This window comes from Danio aesculapii, chromosome 24, assembly GCF_903798145.1.
Source record: "Danio aesculapii chromosome 24, fDanAes4.1, whole genome shotgun sequence".
NCBI classification, from domain to species: domain Eukaryota; kingdom Metazoa; phylum Chordata; class Actinopteri; order Cypriniformes; family Danionidae; genus Danio; species Danio aesculapii.
The window spans coordinates 13,209,635-13,230,762 of NC_079458.1; the positions used below are offsets into that span (position 1 = coordinate 13,209,635).

Genomic DNA, 21,128 nt, shown 5'->3' on the forward strand with positions numbered 1-21,128 from the left:
TTTGTGTTTTCATGAAGTGTGGATTATTATAATATTGACCTGTTGAGACGCCAGCGCCTTTGCAGATTCAGCCATCTTGGCGTAGCTCTTTGCACACTCGATGTCTAGGGGAAAAAAGAAATGACGTGATTAAGATAGAGACTTGTTTTGTTAGTGGAATGATACAGTCATACGTTGATTTAACTGTTTTGTATTATATAATTATTTTAATATTAGAAATATGTAGTAACTGTTGTAGTACTTTTAATAAGTTTTTTATTAAATTGTGTTTTAAATAATAATTTATCAAATAAATAATATATTATCATTTTATAATATTCTGTTATAAATTCTGCTTTATTTTCAACTTCAAGTAATGTTTTTAAGTTTGTATTATAGTATTTATAGATGTAATTACTATTTATTTTTGTTTTTGCAGTGGGTAGCGCTGTCGCCTCTCAGCAAGAAGGTCGCTGGTTCGAGCCTCGGCTGGGTCATTTGGCATTTCTGTGTGGAGTTTGTATGTTCTCCCCGTGTTCGCTTGGCTATACCACGTGACTTTGGACTTGTGGGGGAAACCGGAGCACCAGGAGAACATGAAAACTCCACACAGAAATGCCAACTGACCTAGTCGGGGCTCGAACCAGTGAACCAGTTTTTGTCATTTAAAAAAAAAAACATTTAAACAAAAACAAAAATTTTAAATGCAAAAATCGAATGTTTAAATCTTTAGGTTAAATCTGATTTCAAGTCTATTTTAAAAATAATTCTTGACTATTTAGTGTGCACAAAACTTATAAATAAAAAATTATAATAATGGACCTTTAAAATGACCAAAAATACCAAATAAACAGCAAACAGAGGAATTAAAAAATATTAATAAAAAAATCAACAATGGACCTTTTAAAATGACCAAAAATACCAAATAAACAGCAAAAAGACAAATGAAAAAATATTAAATAAAATATAATAATGGACCTTTAAAATGACCAAAAATACCAAATAAACAGCCAACAGAGCAATATTTAAAACTGAATTTAATGCACTCTAAAATTGTTCCAAATAGATGTTAGAACAGCATCCAGTAGGTTTCCAATGTTTCTAATATGATAAAAAACATTCTTTTCTAATTTGTGTATATTACATTTCCAATATGTATATAAATTATATTGACATATTAATTTCCAATTACTGACAACAACAAAAAAGAATAATTGTGAGTGGGCTTAACAAACCACCTGTAGAAAAGACACCCTCTCTACTCTCTGACTCTTGCACCAGGTTGCACTATAGACATTTTCTTAATCACCCCGTGTCTCTTGGAAACATTGTGCATTTCAAATTGTGCTTCATACAGGTAAATGGGCTTCACAAACCACCTGTAGAAACACTCTTCTCTCTTATGCACCTGACACTTTATCTAAACTCCATCTTACAAGGACTCAATAAGGTAAGCAATGTTTATTATAGACCATTTCAATGTGGTGATGTCATTGGCCCATTAATATTTCCTACTTGTTGTTAAACTACAGGGTGGGCCATTTATATAGATACACCTTAATAAAATGGGAATGGTTAATGATATTTTACATTAGTATATGTGAAGGGGCTTGTAAATAACTCATGAAAGAATAAATTTACGTTAAAACCAAGCACATCATTGTATTTTCTTGTGAAATTCCCAATAAGTTTATTAAGGTGTATCCATTTAAATGACCTACCCTGTATTTCGTAACTGCAACAAGAGGCAATTCAATCATAACTTGACTTTAAAACAGCTTTGATAACATTATTTATCAATACGTGGACATTTTTGGATTTTAGGAAGCTATAGAAATTAAATATGTAAAACAGGAAATACATTAGGACCATTTTTATTGTTTACATCCATCAAAATGGTCTATAAATGTACCACAATCATGCTGCAATGACCTATCTGTTTAGTAAAGCATACACTCAGTGCACCATTTAGCGGGCTTCTACACAGGTTCTGCATCCTGTTTATATACACTATGAACAGCAGCTACGCTAATTATTCTCTTTATTCTCCATTTCCACCTGGGGATACTCTTCCTGAGGCCCTCAGACTATGCAGAGTCACTGATTCGATCCAAGATCAACGAAGAGATGATTCCAAGGTTTCCATATCCTGGACCAGGCCGTATCCTGAGCAGCTACTGTGGTGGTCATGGAGGAGTGGAGAACATGAGACTGATTCCTGTGACGCTCCAGAGACAGACGAATCTTCGCTGAGGCCAGCTTCCAACCTCCGCCGCTGAGACTGCAGCTCTGCACAAGACGTTTGGCCAGCGGAGAAATTAAAATGGTCGCACCCAACTGAGCCTGGTTTCTCTCAAGGTTTTTTTTCTTCACTTTCGCCATTTAGTGAAGTTTTTTTTCCCTCTCCGCTGTCGCCACTGGCTTGCATGGTTCAGGATCTGTAGAGCTGCGCATCGTTGGATTTGCTCTTCAGTATTTGGACTCTCAGTAGTGATTATTAAACCACACTGAACTGAGCTAAACTGAACTGAACTTAAACACTACAAACTTAACTACACTGTTCCTATTTACTATGACCTTTTATGTAAAGCTGCTTTGACACAATCTACATTGTATAAGCGCTATACAAATAAAGGTGAATTGAATTGAATTGAATTGCAATGCTTGCTTCAACCTTAAATACCTCTTTTGCACAATATCCTGCACAACATTGTTCAGTCTCATGTAAAAGTACTTGTACAGCATGTCTTATGTGTATAGTTAAGTATCTTATAGTATATGCTAGTTATTCATAGTTTTTTTAAAATAGCTCTTATGCCCAGTGTTGTGTTTGTATTTAAGATTAATTTATGTAGCACTGTTGTCCTGCGACACACGATATTTCGTTCCTCTGTATGTCCACACATGTGGCGGAATGATAATAAAGCTTGGCTTGACAGCAAATAGACAAAAACTATGATCAACTATGATATTGATCAACTACTCCCTGAGTCTCCTAATATCAGTCATGCTCCACTTACCCATGTTCAGGCGTTTGTCCACCCAGGCCAGCAGCTCCTTGGTGTATTGGACCAGGCTTTGGCATAAAGCAGAGCCGACTCCACCCCGCTGTCACTCCTGAGCAGAGCTCCATCCATCTGCTCCACCCGCGCTGGGGGAGACGGGCCTGTTGAAGATGACAGAAAACACAGGTGAGGGTCAGTGGCATTGGCCCCCAGGAGCCCATCACAGACGTGGGCACTGGTGTGGGTTTGCGTGTGTGTGTGTGTGTGAGAGAGAGTGTGTGCGTGGCAGACGCAAAGTGTTTACTGACCTTGGGGGTGTATTAGAGTGGATTGGCACTAAGCAGCCCGGGTAGGATTTAAAGTGACGGCGATTGTGTGAGGCGAGAGTTTATTCACACACGCTGAGAGCGATCAGCGAAATCTGAGCTGAGAACAGGAAGCTGTTTGATAAGTGTGTCTGTGTTGGTGCGAGTCGCATGGAAAGTGTTGAAAATAAAATAAAATAAAATAAAATAAAATAAAATAAAATAAAATAAAATAAAATAAAATAAAATAAAATAAAATAAAATAAAATAAAATAAAATAAAATAAAATAAATATTCATTTATTTTCCTTCAGCTTAGTCCCTTACAGTATATATCAGGGGGTCGCCACAACGGAATGAACCACCATAACAATATAAAAAAAAATGTAATCAAGAATAATAAATAAAACAACATAATAAATAAATAAATAAATAATAGAATAAATAGCTTAAAAAGGAAAGTTAAGAGAAAGGCAGAGAAATAAAACCAAAGTCACCAAATAAGAAAGCTGCATCATAATCAGAAAAAAAATCTAAATACAAATGAGTCCAGTAAAACATAATCAAAATAAAAATAAAATATTAAATAATATGTTAAAAATAAAATTCATGTCAGCTGACAAGGAAAGTAGTTTCAGAGACAGAGAATTAAAAAGAAATGAATGAATGAACAAACGAACGAACGAATGAACGAATAAATAATAAATAAATAAATAAAATAAATAAAATAGTTTGAAAAGGAAGGTTAAGTAAATGGTGGAGAAATAAAATCAGTCACCAAAAATGAAAGTTGTTTCATAAGTGGAAAAAATACAAAAAATACACTAAAGCATAATAAAAAATAAAACATTAAATAAAATATTAAATAAATTAAAAGTCAGCTGACAAGAAAAGTAGTTTCAGAGACAGAGAATTAAAAAGAGTGTAAAATAAATAAATAATTCAAGGAATGAATAAATAAATAAATCATTAAATAAATAAATGAATGAATGATTAAATAAACAAACAAATAAATAAATAAATGAATGATTAAATAAGTAAATAAATAAATAAATAAATGGTTAAATAAATAAATAAATAAATAATATATTAAATAACACAAAATAAATGTCAGCAGACAAGCAAGTAGTTTCAGAGACAGAATTAAAAAGAGTGTAAATAAATGAATAAATAAATAAATAAATAAACAAATAAATAAATAAATGAATAAATAGATGAAAAAAATGATTAAATAAATAAATGATTAAATAAAAAATATATGAATAAATGAATGATTAAATAGATGAAAGAATGATTAAATAATAATTGATTAAATGAATAAATAAATAAATGATTAAATAAAAATATATGAATAAATGAATAATTAAATAGATGAAAGAATGATTAAATAAATAAATAAATGATTAAATAAATAAATGATTAAATGAATAAATAAATAAATAATGATTAAATAAAAAATATATGAATAAATGAATGATTAAATAGATGAAAGAATGATTAAATAAATAAATAAATGATTAAATAAATAAATGATTAAATGAATAAATAAATAAATAAATGATTAAATAAAAAATATATGAATAAATGAATAATTAAATAGATGAAAGAATGATTAAATAAATAAATAAATGATTAAATAAATAAATGATTAAATGAATAAATAAATAAATAAATGATTAAATAAAAAAATATATGAATAAATGAATGATTAAATAGATGAAAGAATGATTAAATAAATAAAATTATTTAATAAATAAATAAATGAATAAATAAATAAATGATTAAATAAAAAATATAAAATAAATGAATGATTAAATAAATAAATGATTGAATAAATAGATGATTAATAAAAAAATAAATGATTAAATAAATAATTAAATAATTAATTAAATAAATAAATAAATAAATAAATAAATAAATAAATAAATAAATAAATAAATGAATGAATGAATGAATGAATGAATGAATGAATGAATGAATGAATGAATGAATGAATGAATACACAAAAAATAGTTTAAAAAGGAAAGTTAAGAGAGAGGCAGAGAAATAAAATCAAAGTCACTAAAAAGAATGTTGTTTTATAGGCAGAAAAAAATACAGTAACATAAAAAACAAAACAATAAAATAAAAAACAAAAATACAATATCAAATAACTAATTTTTAAATAAAAAAAATCTCAGATCAGATTTCACTGACGTGTGACTAAATCTTTCCTTCATACATTTGCAGCCACTTTAAATCCTACAAAAATTTTAAATAAATAAATAAATAAATGGATTGTCTCTTACCTGGAGGGTCATCTTTTTCCGGTCCACATCCGCCAGACTCCAGCGTCAGGTTTTCAAAAGACTGAAATACAAAAAAAAAACAGGGGACAATCAAAAAGAACGGCAGGACGAACAAACAATCGCAGACAGAAAAAGGAAACACATTTTATCTATCTTTATCTGCTTTATCTGAGAGTGCTCGGTCAAATGACAATGCCACAGTGTCACTGGCTCTTTCCATGATATACATCAGAGGGTGCTCCAAACAGGAAGAGCCTCTTCTCCAAAACAGCGCGTTTCTATTTTTCTTTACTGAGCTTTGCACTCTCTGACCCCCATCTGTAAAGCACAGAATTCAGCTACGGACATGAGGTTCAGCCACCTGCTGATCACAACGCTTTAAAGTGGGCAATAGCTATGGACATGACGTTCAGCCACCTGCTGATCACAACGCTTTAAACTGGGCAATAGCTATGTTCCATCCACCTATTTTTCTGCCCATTTAAGATATTGCATTAAAATAAAATGCTGAAAGGAAATTCTGAAAAAAGCACATAGTAAAGATACAGTTATTATTAGCCCTCCTGAATTATTAGCCCCCCTCTGTATATTTTCCCCTAATTTTTCTTTATCTGACAGATTTTTCAACACATTTTTAATAACTAATTTCTAATAACTGATTTTATCTTTGCCATGATGACAGTACACAATATTGCGCTACATATTTTTCAACATATTAGTATTCAGCTTAAAGTGACATTTAAAGGCTTAATTAGATAATTAATTAGGCACGTTAGGGCAATTAGACAAGTCATTGTATAATGATGATTTGTTCTGTAGACAATGGAAAAACCCGATGGACATCACATGTCAGCCCATGTTTTTGTGGTTCCTGAGTATTTCATTCAATTTAAAGCCTGCAGTCCATTATCATCCAATCAAAAAGCGGTGAGGCTGGGCATGTTGAAATTTGAAATAATACAATACACTGAAAGCAGCATGGCATCACTTCATTCCAGACACACACATAAGCCATATTTACAATGTTTTTATTCATATTTCTTGATATGTTTGCCAATATTTCATGTATGTAAAAAGAGGGATTGAACTTACCAATTAAAGTTTAAAATCTTTTGTAGGATTGCAAGCTTTGGATCAGGACTTTTTCAAATATGTCTGTCCATTAGGATGTCCAAAATCTGTTACTGAATATAAATCTCCAGTAATGCTGATTGAACTTTTTATACAGTACAAGAAAAAAACTATATCGATGTACTAATTAATTGTTGAAACATTTTCATATGCAGAATATACTGATTTAGAAGTTCTTGAGCATACAGCAGATAGAAATATCTCACATGTGGACATTATGTGATGTGATGTAAAGTCTGTAAGTCTGTTATAAACATGATGCAATCTATACAACAAAAATCTCCAAATTAAAGTAAAAACGCAAAAAAAAAAAAAACTAATTTCAAGAATATAACAGCAATCATGTATGGGTTTTTTTTTTGTATTTTATGTTGGTATAATGTTTAGGAAATACAACTGTTCTGACCTGATGTCCATTGAAACAATATATATATATATATATATATATATATATATATATATATATATATATATATATATATATATATATATATATATTTTTTTTTTTTTTTTTTTTTTTTTTTTTTCCCAATTTAACGGAGAAAATATTTTTTCAGCACATTTTTAAACATAATAGTTTTAATACCTCATTTCTAATAAATTATTTATTTTATCTTTGCCATGATGACAGTAAATAATATTTTAATAGATATTTTTCAAGACACTTCTATACAGCTTAAAGTGACATTTAAAGGCTTAACTATGTTTATTAGGTTAACTAGACAGGTTAGGGTAATTAGGCAAGGTATTGTATAACGACGGTTGGTTCTGCAGACTATCAAAAAAATATATAGTTAAAGGGGGTTAATAATTTAGACCTTAAAATGTTTTTTTTTTTTTTTTTAATTAAAAACTGCTTTATTCTTTTTTTTTTGTGTGTGTGTGTGTGTGTGTGTGGTGTGTGTGTGTGTGTGTGTGTGTGTGTGTGTGTGTGTGTGTGTGCGTGTGTGTGCGTGTGTGTGTGTGTGTGTGCGTGTGTGTGTGTGTGTGTGTGTGTGCGTGTGTGTGTGTGTGTGTGTGTGTGTGTGACCCTGGACCACAAAACCAGACACATTTTAGGAAAATGAGATTTATGCATTATATGACAGCTAAATAATTAGATTTGTATTAATGTGTATTTTATTAGGATATGACCAGATTTAGCCGAGATTTGAAAATCTGGAATCTGAAAAAAAAATTGAAATATTGAGAAAATTGTGCATAAAGTTCTTAGCAATGCACATTACTAATCAAAAAAGGAGTTTTGAGATATTTATGGTAAGAAATGTACAAATTTGATTCATAGAACATGATTTTAATAAAGCCGACTAACAGGATTATAAATGTGGAACATTATAAATGTGGAACACTGTAATCTGAATTACGACCATCTTCTGAGACACTTCTTTTGACATTTTCAATGTTTCACAGAGATAACATTAGTCCTGTTTTGAATCTGCTGCCCTGCTGACACAAAGGCATTTGTAGCTCTGCTCTTTTTTGAAAAGTCTCATTTAAAATCTCATTTAAATTTAAAGCGACACTCACCGAAACGGCACAATTTGAATCAAAGCCTAAAAGCGGCAGTTTCAAAGAGTTATTTGTGGGGTATTTTGAGCTCAAACCTCACACAAACACTCTAGGGACATCAGAGACTTATTTTACCTCTTGTAAAAAGGGGCATAATAGGCTTCCTTTAAAAACATCATCAGACACTGTGATTGGATAACTAGACAAACCAATGAACTAATATTATTTCACACCATCTCAAATGTTACGTTAATAATTCTGCAAACATCTGTGCAATAATCTAAGTGATTTTGTATAGTTACCTTTTAGAACTTGCGTTTTTATTTTTATTTATTATAAAGGAAAGAAGTGATGAAGTGGTTTCTCAGCATGCAAAAACATTGATTTTTAAACCTTACCCTGCTCCTGCTGGCCTGAGGAAGCCCCGAGGCTGAGCCGTTCTCTACATCTCCCATAAGGAAGTCCGACACGCTGAGGAAGACAAGACAAGATACATTAAAATAACGCACAGTGACAACTGAGATTTGTTCCAAAGGAAGCAACCTGACAGTCATGTTGTGATTGATTTGGAAGACTCTATATAGGTGGCTATTCAATACTATTGGTCTTATTATTATAATACTATTATTCCTTATTAAAAATAAACAGGACAAGGCTTAAACAAAAACTATAGAACTCATCACAGATTTTGTAATTGTTTTATTGTCTGTACATACAATTGTATTGACTTTAATGGTTCCTGTAGGTCTCTACTAAAAATCTGACAAGTTAATACCACTAAGGGAACGTTTACATGACAACTTTCCATTCTAAAATGGGAAATATTTTATGCATTTTGCCAGTTTTTTTACAAAACAAATTTTTTTTAGGTACTGAAAGTTGTAAACGTGTTTCCGAGTAAACACAGGAAAACGACCATCGCTGAAAACGATGATATTGTATCACGAACAAACATACACAAAAATGGCTTTGTGTCTTATAGTGTTGTTGCTAACACTTCATTAGCAAAGTGTGGATTTACTTCACATCACAAGCAACAGCGGAGAAGCATCTCACACACATTTAGGCAAATCCTAAATAAACACATTCATACAGGTAGTGTTTACTACATGCAAGTTACAGCAACAAATACCGGCCTGGCATACGTAAGATAGAGTTTTGCGGATATGTAAACGCAGACGTTTTGAAAATTCTGTTAAATGTTGGTAAATCTGTAAATTTAAAAAGTTTTAATGTTAGCACTTGATGGCTTTTAATGCGTATATTACTATATTTGTAGCAAAAACTTCTGTAATGGTTTCTGTCGTTTTTTCAGCAGGAGAAAGTTTTGCTAACAATATGCTGAATAGTTAACACTTCAGTGGAATGAAAAAGGTCTAGAGATACTTGTTTTTTCAAGGTTTGTTTTAAAACACCTTACCATATGCAAAAGACACAGTTGAAACTGCTAAACACAGTCAGTGTGTGTTTACATACAAAGCAATGAAAATATGATGCAGTGATGCAAAAACATAGTAGTAAAAATATTCCAGCCGGCATGATATCTCATAAGTGAATGATTTGGAACGCTCAACACAGGCAGCAATTGAATATGGTTAAAACATGGTAAAGTTTGGCTGTTAGTATGTATTAGCATGTACTACTACAGTAAAAAGAAAACCCCTGTTGAAAAATCCAGCTTAAACCAGCCTAGGCTGGTTGGTTGGTTTTAGCCGGTTGACTAGCCTGGTTTTAGAGGGGTTTTGGCCATTTCGAGGCTGGTTTCCAGCCATTTCATTTCAGCCAGGCTGGAAATGGCTGGAAACCAGTCTGGAAATGGCCAAAACCCCTCTAAAACCAGGCTGGTTGACCAGCTAAACCCAGCCAACCAGCCTAGGCTGGTTTAAGCTGGATTTTTCAGTAGGGAGAACTATGCACTCAATCATCTAGAGCAGGGGTGTCCAAACTCGGTCCTGGAGAATTGGTGTCCTGGAGAGTTTACCTCCAACACTAATCAAACACACCTGAGCCAGCTGATCAAGCTCTTACTAGATATACTAGTAACTTCCTGGCAAGTGTGTTGAAGCAAGTTGGAGCTAAACTTAGCAGGACACCGGCCCTCCAGGACCAAGTTTGGACAGCCCTGATCTAGAGTATGAATTTTATATGGTTATTTTTTGTCATTTATATTTGGAGTCTGAAAGCACCACCTCCTCCAATACGTCACTATTTTTGTTTGCAGTTGTTAAACTTTTCTTTATAAACATCCAGCCCAGTGTTGTTGAAACAAATACAGTATAGTGAATGTAACCTTGTAGGTTATACACACTGTGAGGATTAAACGGTTCAAATAACATGACAATCTAGTAGGGGTGCAACAATACATATTGCTCAGTGTTTGGTTTTTGGTTTTAGGCTCACGGTTTGGGTACGATTAGGTATGTTCAGTAAAAGGAGCGGCAGAGTGGCTCAGTAGTTAGCACTGTCGCCTCAGAGCGAGAAGGTCGTTGGCATTTATATCTGGAGTTTGCAAGTTCCTCCCATGTTCACGTTGGTTTCCTCCGGGTGCTCTGGTTTACCCCACAGTCCAAAGACATGAGCTATAGGTGAATTAGATTAAATAAATTGGCGGAAGTGTATGAGTGTGTGTGTGAATGTGAGAGTGTATGGGTGTTTCCCAGTACTGGGTTGTGGCTGGAAGAGAAGGTGCTCACTGCAAAGCCACTTGGGTGGAGCTCACCTCCAATGAGGGGAAGCTTGAGCTCCAGTTCCTCCTCCTACAAGCTGTTTTAATGCATACACCTACCTTGCACCTAACCTAATCTGCAGTGCGGGATATAGAACAAGCCTCCTCCATTCAGCCTCTTTACTTTCTCTTTACTTTATTTTTACTCTTTACTCTTTTACTTTCATGGATAAGGAAACAATGTTGTATGCACTCCACTGAAGACATCCATTAGCCTACATAATTAATTTTGTTTAAGTTCAGAGATTTTTTTTCAAAACTATTTTTAAATTCAGTTCTAATTTCCAGCAAACAAATAAATGAACAATAATAAGTTATATCCAAACACACGTCCTATGCCCCACATGGTTCAAACCAGACAGATGGACAATCTAAACTTTTTTTTTAATTAAAACAAATATAAATATGCATATAATAAATAACACTAATAACAATAATAACATTATACGAAAGCAAATTGTCATCAATTAACTGAAAAAAAGCCCCCTGACATGAAGAAGGCATGGAGGCAGTGTTTTTATATTTAAGTTGAAAATAATAATTTTTGTAACATTTTAATCCTTTAATTTTTTTTTTCATATGTAAAGATATTTGTGTATTGATGTACATCCTGTCTGTATTAAGCAGTGTGTGCGCGTTTAGACCTGTTTCAGTTGGTCAATAATGGTGCGACCTATTTCAGTTCCTCAAAATAGCAATGAACCAACAATGCGCCTTAACACACCTCGTTTCTAAGCCAACACACCCATGAGTCCACAAAGTGGCGCAAAATGGATTTGCTATTTAAACAATGTGGTGTAAAATATGAAAATTAGGCTTGTGCTGGTCGCAAAATAGAAACAAATAACGCAAAACATGTCTTGTGCATTATTGCGTTAGGTGTGTAATAGGGCTCATAATGTCAACAACAAAATATTTTAGCAAAATTGTATTTTTATATTTGTTGTTCATTGGAGACTTCGATACAGAGCGGTAACACTCAATTTTTATAACTTAGCTTTTATTTGACAGCGAAATAGAAATGGTTTCATTGTTTTTTACCATTTACAGATCAAGAATATACCTGTGAACTTGTACGTTAGATTTGTTACTGCTTCAAACTACTTTAACGATCTCACAAGTTATTTTAAAGTCCTTAATATAAAGCATGACCCATCTTTAGGACAAATAGGATTATAAACTTCCTGGCGGCAGCTTTATATGTGTCCTCCGCTATTTAGCAGGCAGCAGATTAATATGATTAGCATGTCTTATGTAAATATTAGCATGTTGGTAAGCTAATACCAGTACAAAACACCCTGAAATGAGAAACACACATCTTTACAAGCTTGTTTGGACGAATAATTACTTTGTGAATGTTAAAAAGGAATGTTCTATACAGCACGAATGCCAAGGATATTTTTACATGCTTTTTACTTCAGACATTCTGCACATTCCACTTTTTAACTATGCAGTCTATGCAATGCTTTCTTGGAATTTGTCTAAAACAAGATATATTGAGTCGGTTATATAATTAAGTTGTCGTTTAAAACAGCTTTTGCCTTTGATGTCTTAAAATGCTGAAGTTAACTATGTTTAGGGACAAAGCTAATGGCACACACAGTATCATGCACACTCCTGACGTCAGAGACAACAAGAGACGCTGAAATCACACAGAGTCAGTGTTATCTTATTAAACAGACATGAGCTGAAAACACACTCAGCTCGCTGACTCAGGAAGGTCACTTTCCTCTCTGCAGATGTTTCAGAGGGTTTGTGAAATGACTAATCGCACAGTGTTTCATGACAAAGCAAGGAGTTTACAGTAAACCACAAATGAAGCAAATGTGCTGTACTTACACATTGCCAAAAGTGAAGGCCAATGTATCTATAGAAGTGTAGATCTCAGAAAAGAGCGTCTGCTTGTTGTCTTCATTCACTTCCTTGTAGTTCACACCTGTTTAACGACAGAAAGAAAAGAATTATTTTAGATAATATATGAAAATGCATTGTGTTATATGGGTCAAAGACATGTATTAGATTTGCAGAAGAATTTCAATACATACACTGTAAAACCCAACAATCAACTTTATCATATAAAATGAGTGTAGTTAACTCAAAGTTGACTGAAAGTAAATTCTACTCACCTAAAAAGAGTTTTGAACTCAGTGTTGAAGGTAATAAGTTAATTAAATACCTCATTACTTCAACTTAAATAAAGTAAGTTCACAGTACTCATAAAGATTAGTTTTTTTAACTAAAAGGGTTTGTAGCAATCGACGGTTTGAGTTGCCTTGCCTAACTAAAAACCATTTGAGGAAACCGATTGCAACAAACCATTTAAGTTCAAAAACTAATCCTATGTTTCCCAGAGATGGGTTGCAGCTGGAAGGGCATCCGCTGCGTAAAACATGTGCTGGATAAGTTGGCGATTCATTACGCTGTGGCGACCCCGGATTAATAAAGGGACTAAGCTGAAAAGAAAATGAATGAATGAATGAATGAATGAATGAATGAATGAATGAAACTAATCCTAATGAGTACTGTGAACTTAATCCATTTGAGTAAATGAAGCAATTTGACCCCAGTAATACCTAATAAATGAAGAGAACTCAAACCAACTCAGTACTGTAAAACCCAATAAGTTAAGGCAACTCAAACCGTTGGAAGAAACCAATTGCTACAAACCATTTGAGTTAAAAAACTAATCTTTATGAGTACTGTGAACTTACTCCATTTAAGTTGAAGTAATAAGGTATTTAATTAACTTATTACCTTCAAGACTGAGTTCAAAACTCTTTTTAAATGAGTAGAATTATTTTTTAGTCAATTTTGAGTTAACTACACTCATTTCAATTGATAAAGTTGACTGTTGGGTTTTGCAGTGTATGTAAAGTAAATCATGATCATATGCAATGTAATTCATGGTAAAACGTTTAATAATCATTAACAAAATCCAATTAGACAGGACACATTCTAACATATAGATAAAATGTGTTAATTCTTGAACAACTCTGTCTTTGACCTATATATTAATAATTGTATTAATATTAAATATTATGTCATATATTCATTAACCTTTCCAGCTGCTTCCTCCATAAAAACATGTTATGTTATGAAGTTTAAGATGGGGAGTAACATTATAGCTCTGTCTGCAATTTAGAGAAAACTTGGTTTCCTGAGTCTAAACATGGTACTGGTAAAAACGGGGAGGAACTAAACAGCAGTGTAAATAAGCTACAATCAGCTCCAATAATAAACACTGTGAAAATAAACAACTGGCAGACCTCACCAAAACCATTGACGCCATTCCTATTTCAACACCCTCCCCCTTCCACTCCAAATCCCCCACAATACACCCTTCAAAAAGCAGGAGGGAAACATTTTTTTAAGATAAATATCATTTCGGCAGATTTCACCTGTTACATATCTAGCTTCTCCCTTTCAATCTGGCCAACACCAGTTTGAATTTGATTAATAGCCAACAAATAACCCAACTTGGTTTAACTTACTGGTTGAATTCAACCGAAGGAGCTTCAGGAACTCTTGAACCCCATATTCAAAAAATGCTGGTACATTTTTAAACCAAATTTGACACAATTATTGACAAATCCAATCATGAGGTTAAAATTGTTCCCAAACAATTGGGTTTGTCCATATTTCAGCCAAATTTGGGTTGAAACTGCAACAAAATATCATGGAACAACTAAAAAGCTACCTTCAAGACTCTATCAATTCCTCAATGTGAATACTTACCAACTGCCACACTTCCGATCCAGTTAGCAAACTCAAAACCGCCAAAAAAAAGACATGAAAAGTCAATATAGAAAAGTTTCCTGGAAAAACATTAGGATCGTTCCTCAAAATTCTTCAACAAACTTGCTTTGAAGGCAATCCGGACCCAAATGGCAAAACCAAATTAGTTAAGCTGATCTTCTGGAGCTTTTGAGATCTTCCCAGTAAAATTTTAGATTCTGAAACGTGATGCGGACCAGAAGCTCCTTCTACCTCGGTTACGAACTTCTGTCTGGTCCTCACGTCCCTCCACATACCCCTCCCCAACAGGACATCCTGAAGCTCGCAAGAACACAATGGCAGCCCTCACCGTCCACACACAATCCAAACGTGGAAGTTACATCATTAAGCAAAAATGGCATTGTTTTTTTGCGTTTTTCCCCCTTCTCTCTGGGAAATCAGGCACCAGTCAGGCTTGCTAATCAATTTCACCTCTAAATCTAGAGGGAGGTACTGATAAAACATGGATGAGACCAAACATCGAGCCCCCCGGAGACCCAGTTTTGGATGTTTCCCACAGAAGATACCAGACTTATCTGTTCAGATAAGGATGACACTGACACGTCCTCACATTAGAGGTGGTTAAAATGCAGTACTATTAGGGTGTGAAGAAGAATTCAATGAATTCGTCTCCGTAAGCCCAGTGTACATCTTGTATTAAGATGTGTTTTTGCTCATCCCTTCACAAGTGGACAAGGCTAAATATAAGGGATAATGAGTGCTCAAACATTTTGAGCTTATTGCAAGTACTGTTGAAATTCTTGATTATGATTGGCTAAAAGTGTGCAAGGTCTTGCGAGAGATCAAATGTGTTATAACCAACCCAGGCCATTCTGAAAACGTACCTCTATATACATTTCTGGAGACCGCCAAATACGTCCCAGGAGCTATGTTTTTTACAGTTTTTTATTCTCGAATCCACCAGAGGCCGCTGTGTAGGCTTTTTGAGATCTCAAATTTCTCTCGCGAGTGCCATTCGCTCCTGCTGTTCTAGCGTAAATCCACCAGAGGCCACTATTGACTGACTGAATGACTGAGATTGACTGACCCAGCCACCTTCCTCCTTCCCCAAACCCAACCAATAGTATTTTCAAAAGCACCGATTGACCCGCCCACGCACTTCCCTAAACCCAACCATCAATTTTGAAAAGCAATACAGAAAAAGAAAAGCCCTCACATGATTTTTACCACGTTTTCAGATTTTACCACATTCTCACCATGTTATTTACTTGTTTATTTTATTTTTTGGCTTCTGTTTTTGTCTTACCCGCTTTCTAGAACCGTTCTTAACCAGACTCGAACCTTATCGTCATGATCAACTCCTCTCTGCTTCACAAATCCACCAACGTACATGGCGAGCTAACTGGACAAACTGGTAACAGCGAGAAAGCTGTCCATATGGAGGTAAGCAGTCAGCTGGTAAGCACGAAAAGAAACGGCGTCATACCGCCCTGTAGCATTTGTTTTAAAAATGAAATGCAGCTATATGTACTTCTAGCTACATAATTCATGATCTCCAGAAACGTATATAGGGCTACGTTTTCAGAATGAGCCTATGTTGTTAATAACTTATAAAAAAACAAGAGCCTAACTTGTTTTAACTTGCCTAAACACTGCAAATGACCATGGAATAAGTGGGATAATTAACGACTTGCCATGTGTTAACGGATTTTAAATCCACTTCACATTGAGTTGTTCATTACCTCTGCGTCGTGCATTTAAATCCTTTAACAAACTGTGGATTACACTCTTGTCCACTTCCAGAGGTAGTCAAAAATTAAAGGCATTTGTTAAAAATGCGTGAACACGGAGTGAATATCAAACAATTTCTAATAAAAGTCAAAACATTGGTGACCACATATTAAAAATGGTTACTCATACTAGTGACGCAACATCACTCTCGGATTCAATCTAGTCAGCACAGTGTTGTCTTATTGTATTATTAAATAAAATACAGCCTGACATTGTGCCTTGGTTGCAAACATACCCTTTGTAAAATGAAGTGAACAAAGGGCCAAGTTCCTACTGATGGGAGCTGAAGCTTGATTAAAAACAAAGTTCATCCTAATGTTGGTATCTAAAGGAAGACAATTCAAAGACTCTGTCCACAAACCAGCACCAAACAGCATCTTGTTGTCTTCAAAATCCTCTTTTTCATTCTGAATAGAACTTGTGTCTTTGTAATTGTTTACTTTTTTCATTTCAATTCATCTTTATTCCTATAACACTTTAACAATGTAGATTGTGTCAAAGCAGCTTAACACAGAAGTTCTAGTGAATTGAAACTGTGTCAGTCCAGTTTTAAGAGTTCAGTTAGTTCAGCTCAGTGTGGTTTAATTTTCACTGCTGAAAGTCCAAACACTGAAGAGCAAATCTATCAATGCACAGCTCCAAGTCCCAACCCAAGCAAGCCAGTGGCGACAGTTGCGAGGAACAAAACTTTAACTTTAACAAATCTTCAGAGAGACCAGGCTCAGTTGGGCACGACCATTTCTCCTCTGGCCAAACTTCTTGTGCAGAGATTTATTTGCAGAGCCATTTACCTACTGTATTGCAAATCAATGGACTGGATTTGGACACACTGTTACATTTTGGAACTTACAGAACCTCCAATATGTCAAAAGATGAAGGCGAATTTGATTTCTCAATTCCCTACTCCTTTAAAACACGGGAATGTGTCTACTTCATCGACTTGTGATCAGACCAACTAAAAAGCATCCTAATAGCAGGGCCTTAGTAAGAGAACAGCACTTAAAGGTCCCGACTCCATCAGATGATAGGGGATTTGAAGCGTCCCCGAGGGATACAGGTGATGAGAGGTAAAGAGGCACAGGGCTGATGGGAACAAACACACCCGCTTTTTGTTGGCAGCCCATGAGAGACGCCGTACCACAGGGAAACTTCAATTACTTTTGAAACCCAATCCGTGCAAGAACAGTGCATGAGAAGGCCTCAAAGTTGCGTAAAAGAGGAAGGTTATGAAAAAACCTCCTGGTGGCTCTCATTCAAGAAAGCAAGTCTTTTATTTTTATTTTTACAGAACATTGAGCACTAAAATCATCAAGGACACGTTCGTCAACATCAGCACATATCTTCCCATCAGGACATTCGGCTTTCGGGGAGTTTGCGCTGCGATGTTCACATAACATTCTGGACCGCAGTCCTCCCTAGAGTCTCGGCGAAGGTTTGCCTAAACTCCTGCTGGTCCCTATCTCATCCTGAGGCCCCGCCAGGAGGGTCAGTGTCACATTTCTGGAGCGGACGCACATGCCGGGTTGAACATGAGAGACTCGGGCCTGTTCAAACTCCACAGCGGAGTTCTTATCATGCTTGAAGCTCCCCTATCCGGATATTCAACTTTCTCTTATTCTAATCTCCGAGCCACAGAGCTAGAACACTGATTATTCAAGTGTCACATTACAAAGGTTTCAGTGTGTGTGTGCTTTCTGAGAGAGAGAGAGAGAGAGAGAGAGAGAGAGAGAGAGAGAGAGAGAGAGAGAGAGAGAGAGAGAGAGAGAGAGAGAGAGAGAGAGAGAGAGAGAGAGAGAGAGAGAAAGAGAGAGAGAGAGAGAGAGAGACTGGAAACATAAGAATCATTTGTCCCTCTAGTGGTGATAGATGGATTTGCAGAGATTTAATGGTAAAATCACTAGGTTTCATACAGTATGTTTACACATAATTACCACCCACATATATAATATGAATGTATAATGTTAATAACGTAAAAAAAGCCAATGTTTTCACACGTATGAAACAGATGCACACATGTTTATACTCTCAAGATGTTCAGTAAGAGTATACACGTTTATTTTCATACATTTATCAGATAAACACTCAGATTTATCAATACTTTTATAAATACAGATTGTTTTTACAAATTAAACTTATAATTACAGTTTTATAATATCATTTTTAAATGTCTAGGTCTTTTGTTTTTACAAGTTTATCAATGAATTATTGAGAAACTTATCCAATCTTTTTTTTTTTAAAGACTAAGAAAAAAGACTTTAAAGTAAGGGCTGCACGATGTTAGAAAAATCAGACTTTGTGTTATTTTGTGTTTCTGCAATATATAGCTATATAAATACAATTTCACCAGATGAATGTATTAATTTTCAATTGATTGGCATGATTTTGTAGGGGAATAAATCATGCATGAAATGTAATATGCAAATATAAGAGTGAAACAAAAACAGAGTATAGTCAAATCATATTCAGGTACAGAAATTGAAAAAAAAAAGCCAAACTTAAAATAACACTGCAAAGACTTTAATGTTTAAACAGTTCAATACATTTATTTTCTAGTAAATAGTGTCTGAATGCTCTTAAAAACATGTGCAAACAATAAACTTTTACTCCATTGAGGTTAAACTCTGCAGTGACTCGGAAAATGTCTTTATTTTGAACTGTGGCTATATAATATATAAATTTAATCCTAAACTATACACTCTCAGAAATAAAGGTACAGGAGCTGTCACTGGGGCAGTACCTTTTCAAAAGGTACATATTTGACCGTAAAGGGTCCATAATGGTACCTCAAAGGTACTTTTTAGTTACATTTGCGTACTAATATGCACCTTTTAGGTACCACTGTGAACTATTTGAGTACAAATATGAATCTTTTAAAAAGGCACTGCCCCGGTTACAGCTTCTATACCTTTATTTCTGAGAGTGTACAATCCCAACTCAGGATTGCAGATCCTGCGATGTGACTAATGCAGATGTGCACATTGCAATATCCATGCTGAAACGATATATTGTGCAGCCATAATATATATTATATCAAAACAAACCATATATTTTCCTTTGGCTTAGTCTCTTTATTCATCACTTTATTAGTTAATTTATTCATCACCAGCTGACACCAGCTAGTGCTCGAACCAGTGGCCTTCTTGCTGTGAGGTGACAATGCTAACCACTGAGCCACCATGTCGCCCCACAGAAAATATGTGTGAATTAAATAAAATCATAATAAATTCAATTAATTTACAATATAATAATTATTTGAATTAAGTATTTATTATAATAAAGGAAACAAACTAAGTGAGAAAATCAATTAATTAAATGTTTTGATATTGATATTACCTAAATAGATCCTCATTCACATATATTTAAATGTTTCTAAAGCTATCAATGCATTTCAGTAGTATGCACATGCACAAACATGCTTTACACATATTAAACCTTACTGGGTTGCAGCTGGAAATCTGCTGTGTAAAACATATGCTGTATAAGTTGGCGGTTCATTCCGCTGTGGCGACCCCAAAGGGACTAAGCCGAAGGAAAATGAATGAATAAATGACATTATACCTTAATAGAAACCATATTCGTGAAAACAGCACTGAATTACACCAAGAAAACTGCCAAACCACACAGCTACATAACTATTTAGAAAGAGGAAACCAAAAGGTTTGGCCTTTTGTTTATACAGAAACATCACATGACCCGCTATGAGCCCAATTGTCAAAACAAAGCTAAGCATTTAGCTTTAGTTCCCAATAACAGTGCAGAGTGCAAGTGAACACACAAAAAAAGCCAAGACTCAACATTTACCAAGTTCTGCTCCTGTTTGTGTTAACAAGTGAGATCCCACAGTCGTTTTAACATTGAAACTCAGAGGTTAAAAATGACAAAATGCAGTCCTGTCTGTAAAAAGAAAACTGACAAACATGACAATAGTCTTATAAAGTATGTGCAAAATCAAGCGACACCTAAACAATGTCAGTGATTTAGATATTAAACTAAGCAAAACACTTACAGAGGGACGTTTATTAGATGCTGTGCAGATACTTCTGAGATTCTTGTCCGCAAGCCAAGTGAAGCATCGCCATGCATGGAGATGCTAATCTCTCACGGTGGACCCGAGTGAAACGGGATTCCTCTACTCTGACAAGGACATTGTATTCTGAGCAAGCATTTGCCCCCACACGTACATGCACACACACAAACACACTTGCAGGCGTGCTTTGTTCCGCTTTTCTAATGTCAGCCCTGTGAGAAGCTCGAGGAACAAAGATGTCTCTTTTTGTGGGATTTGATTCTGATCTGACTCCTGCTGGAAAAATCATCTTTTGCAACAGTTGGTTGATCATATCATGTAGTTGATCGTACAGATTTCATAATAAAATATACAATATTTTTCCAATAAAGACCTCATTTTCATATTGGTTTTAATACTAAAGTAATTCATTTTTAATGTACGCCAGAATTAAATGAAACTGAATCTACTAAGGCACAGCTGAATAATAATATTTCAGTATATAAAAATGATACACAGTGAGCCTCAAACACACTCAAAACACACTGCTTGTTCAAACTGCTTATTTGAAATGAGCTCAATCAACACAATTCTTGAGTTTTTGGTGGACAACTTAATTGTTTTATGCGCAATCCACTTAAATTTGTAAAAACAA

At 34.4% G+C, this 21,128-nt stretch overlaps 1 protein-coding gene across 1 annotated transcript in view; it reads right to left on the reverse strand.

The window, feature by feature from the left end:
* Window positions 1-21,128, reverse strand: part of arhgap29a (Rho GTPase activating protein 29a) — a 114,512-nt gene that overhangs the window by 23,305 nt on the left and 70,079 nt on the right. The window contains 6 exon segments of the mRNA XM_056450429.1: window positions 40-104; window positions 3,000-3,047; window positions 3,050-3,145; window positions 5,577-5,637; window positions 8,615-8,687; window positions 12,781-12,877. Of these exon segments, the coding sequence (XP_056306404.1) occupies window positions 40-104; window positions 3,000-3,047; window positions 3,050-3,145; window positions 5,577-5,637; window positions 8,615-8,687; window positions 12,781-12,877 (440 nt within the window).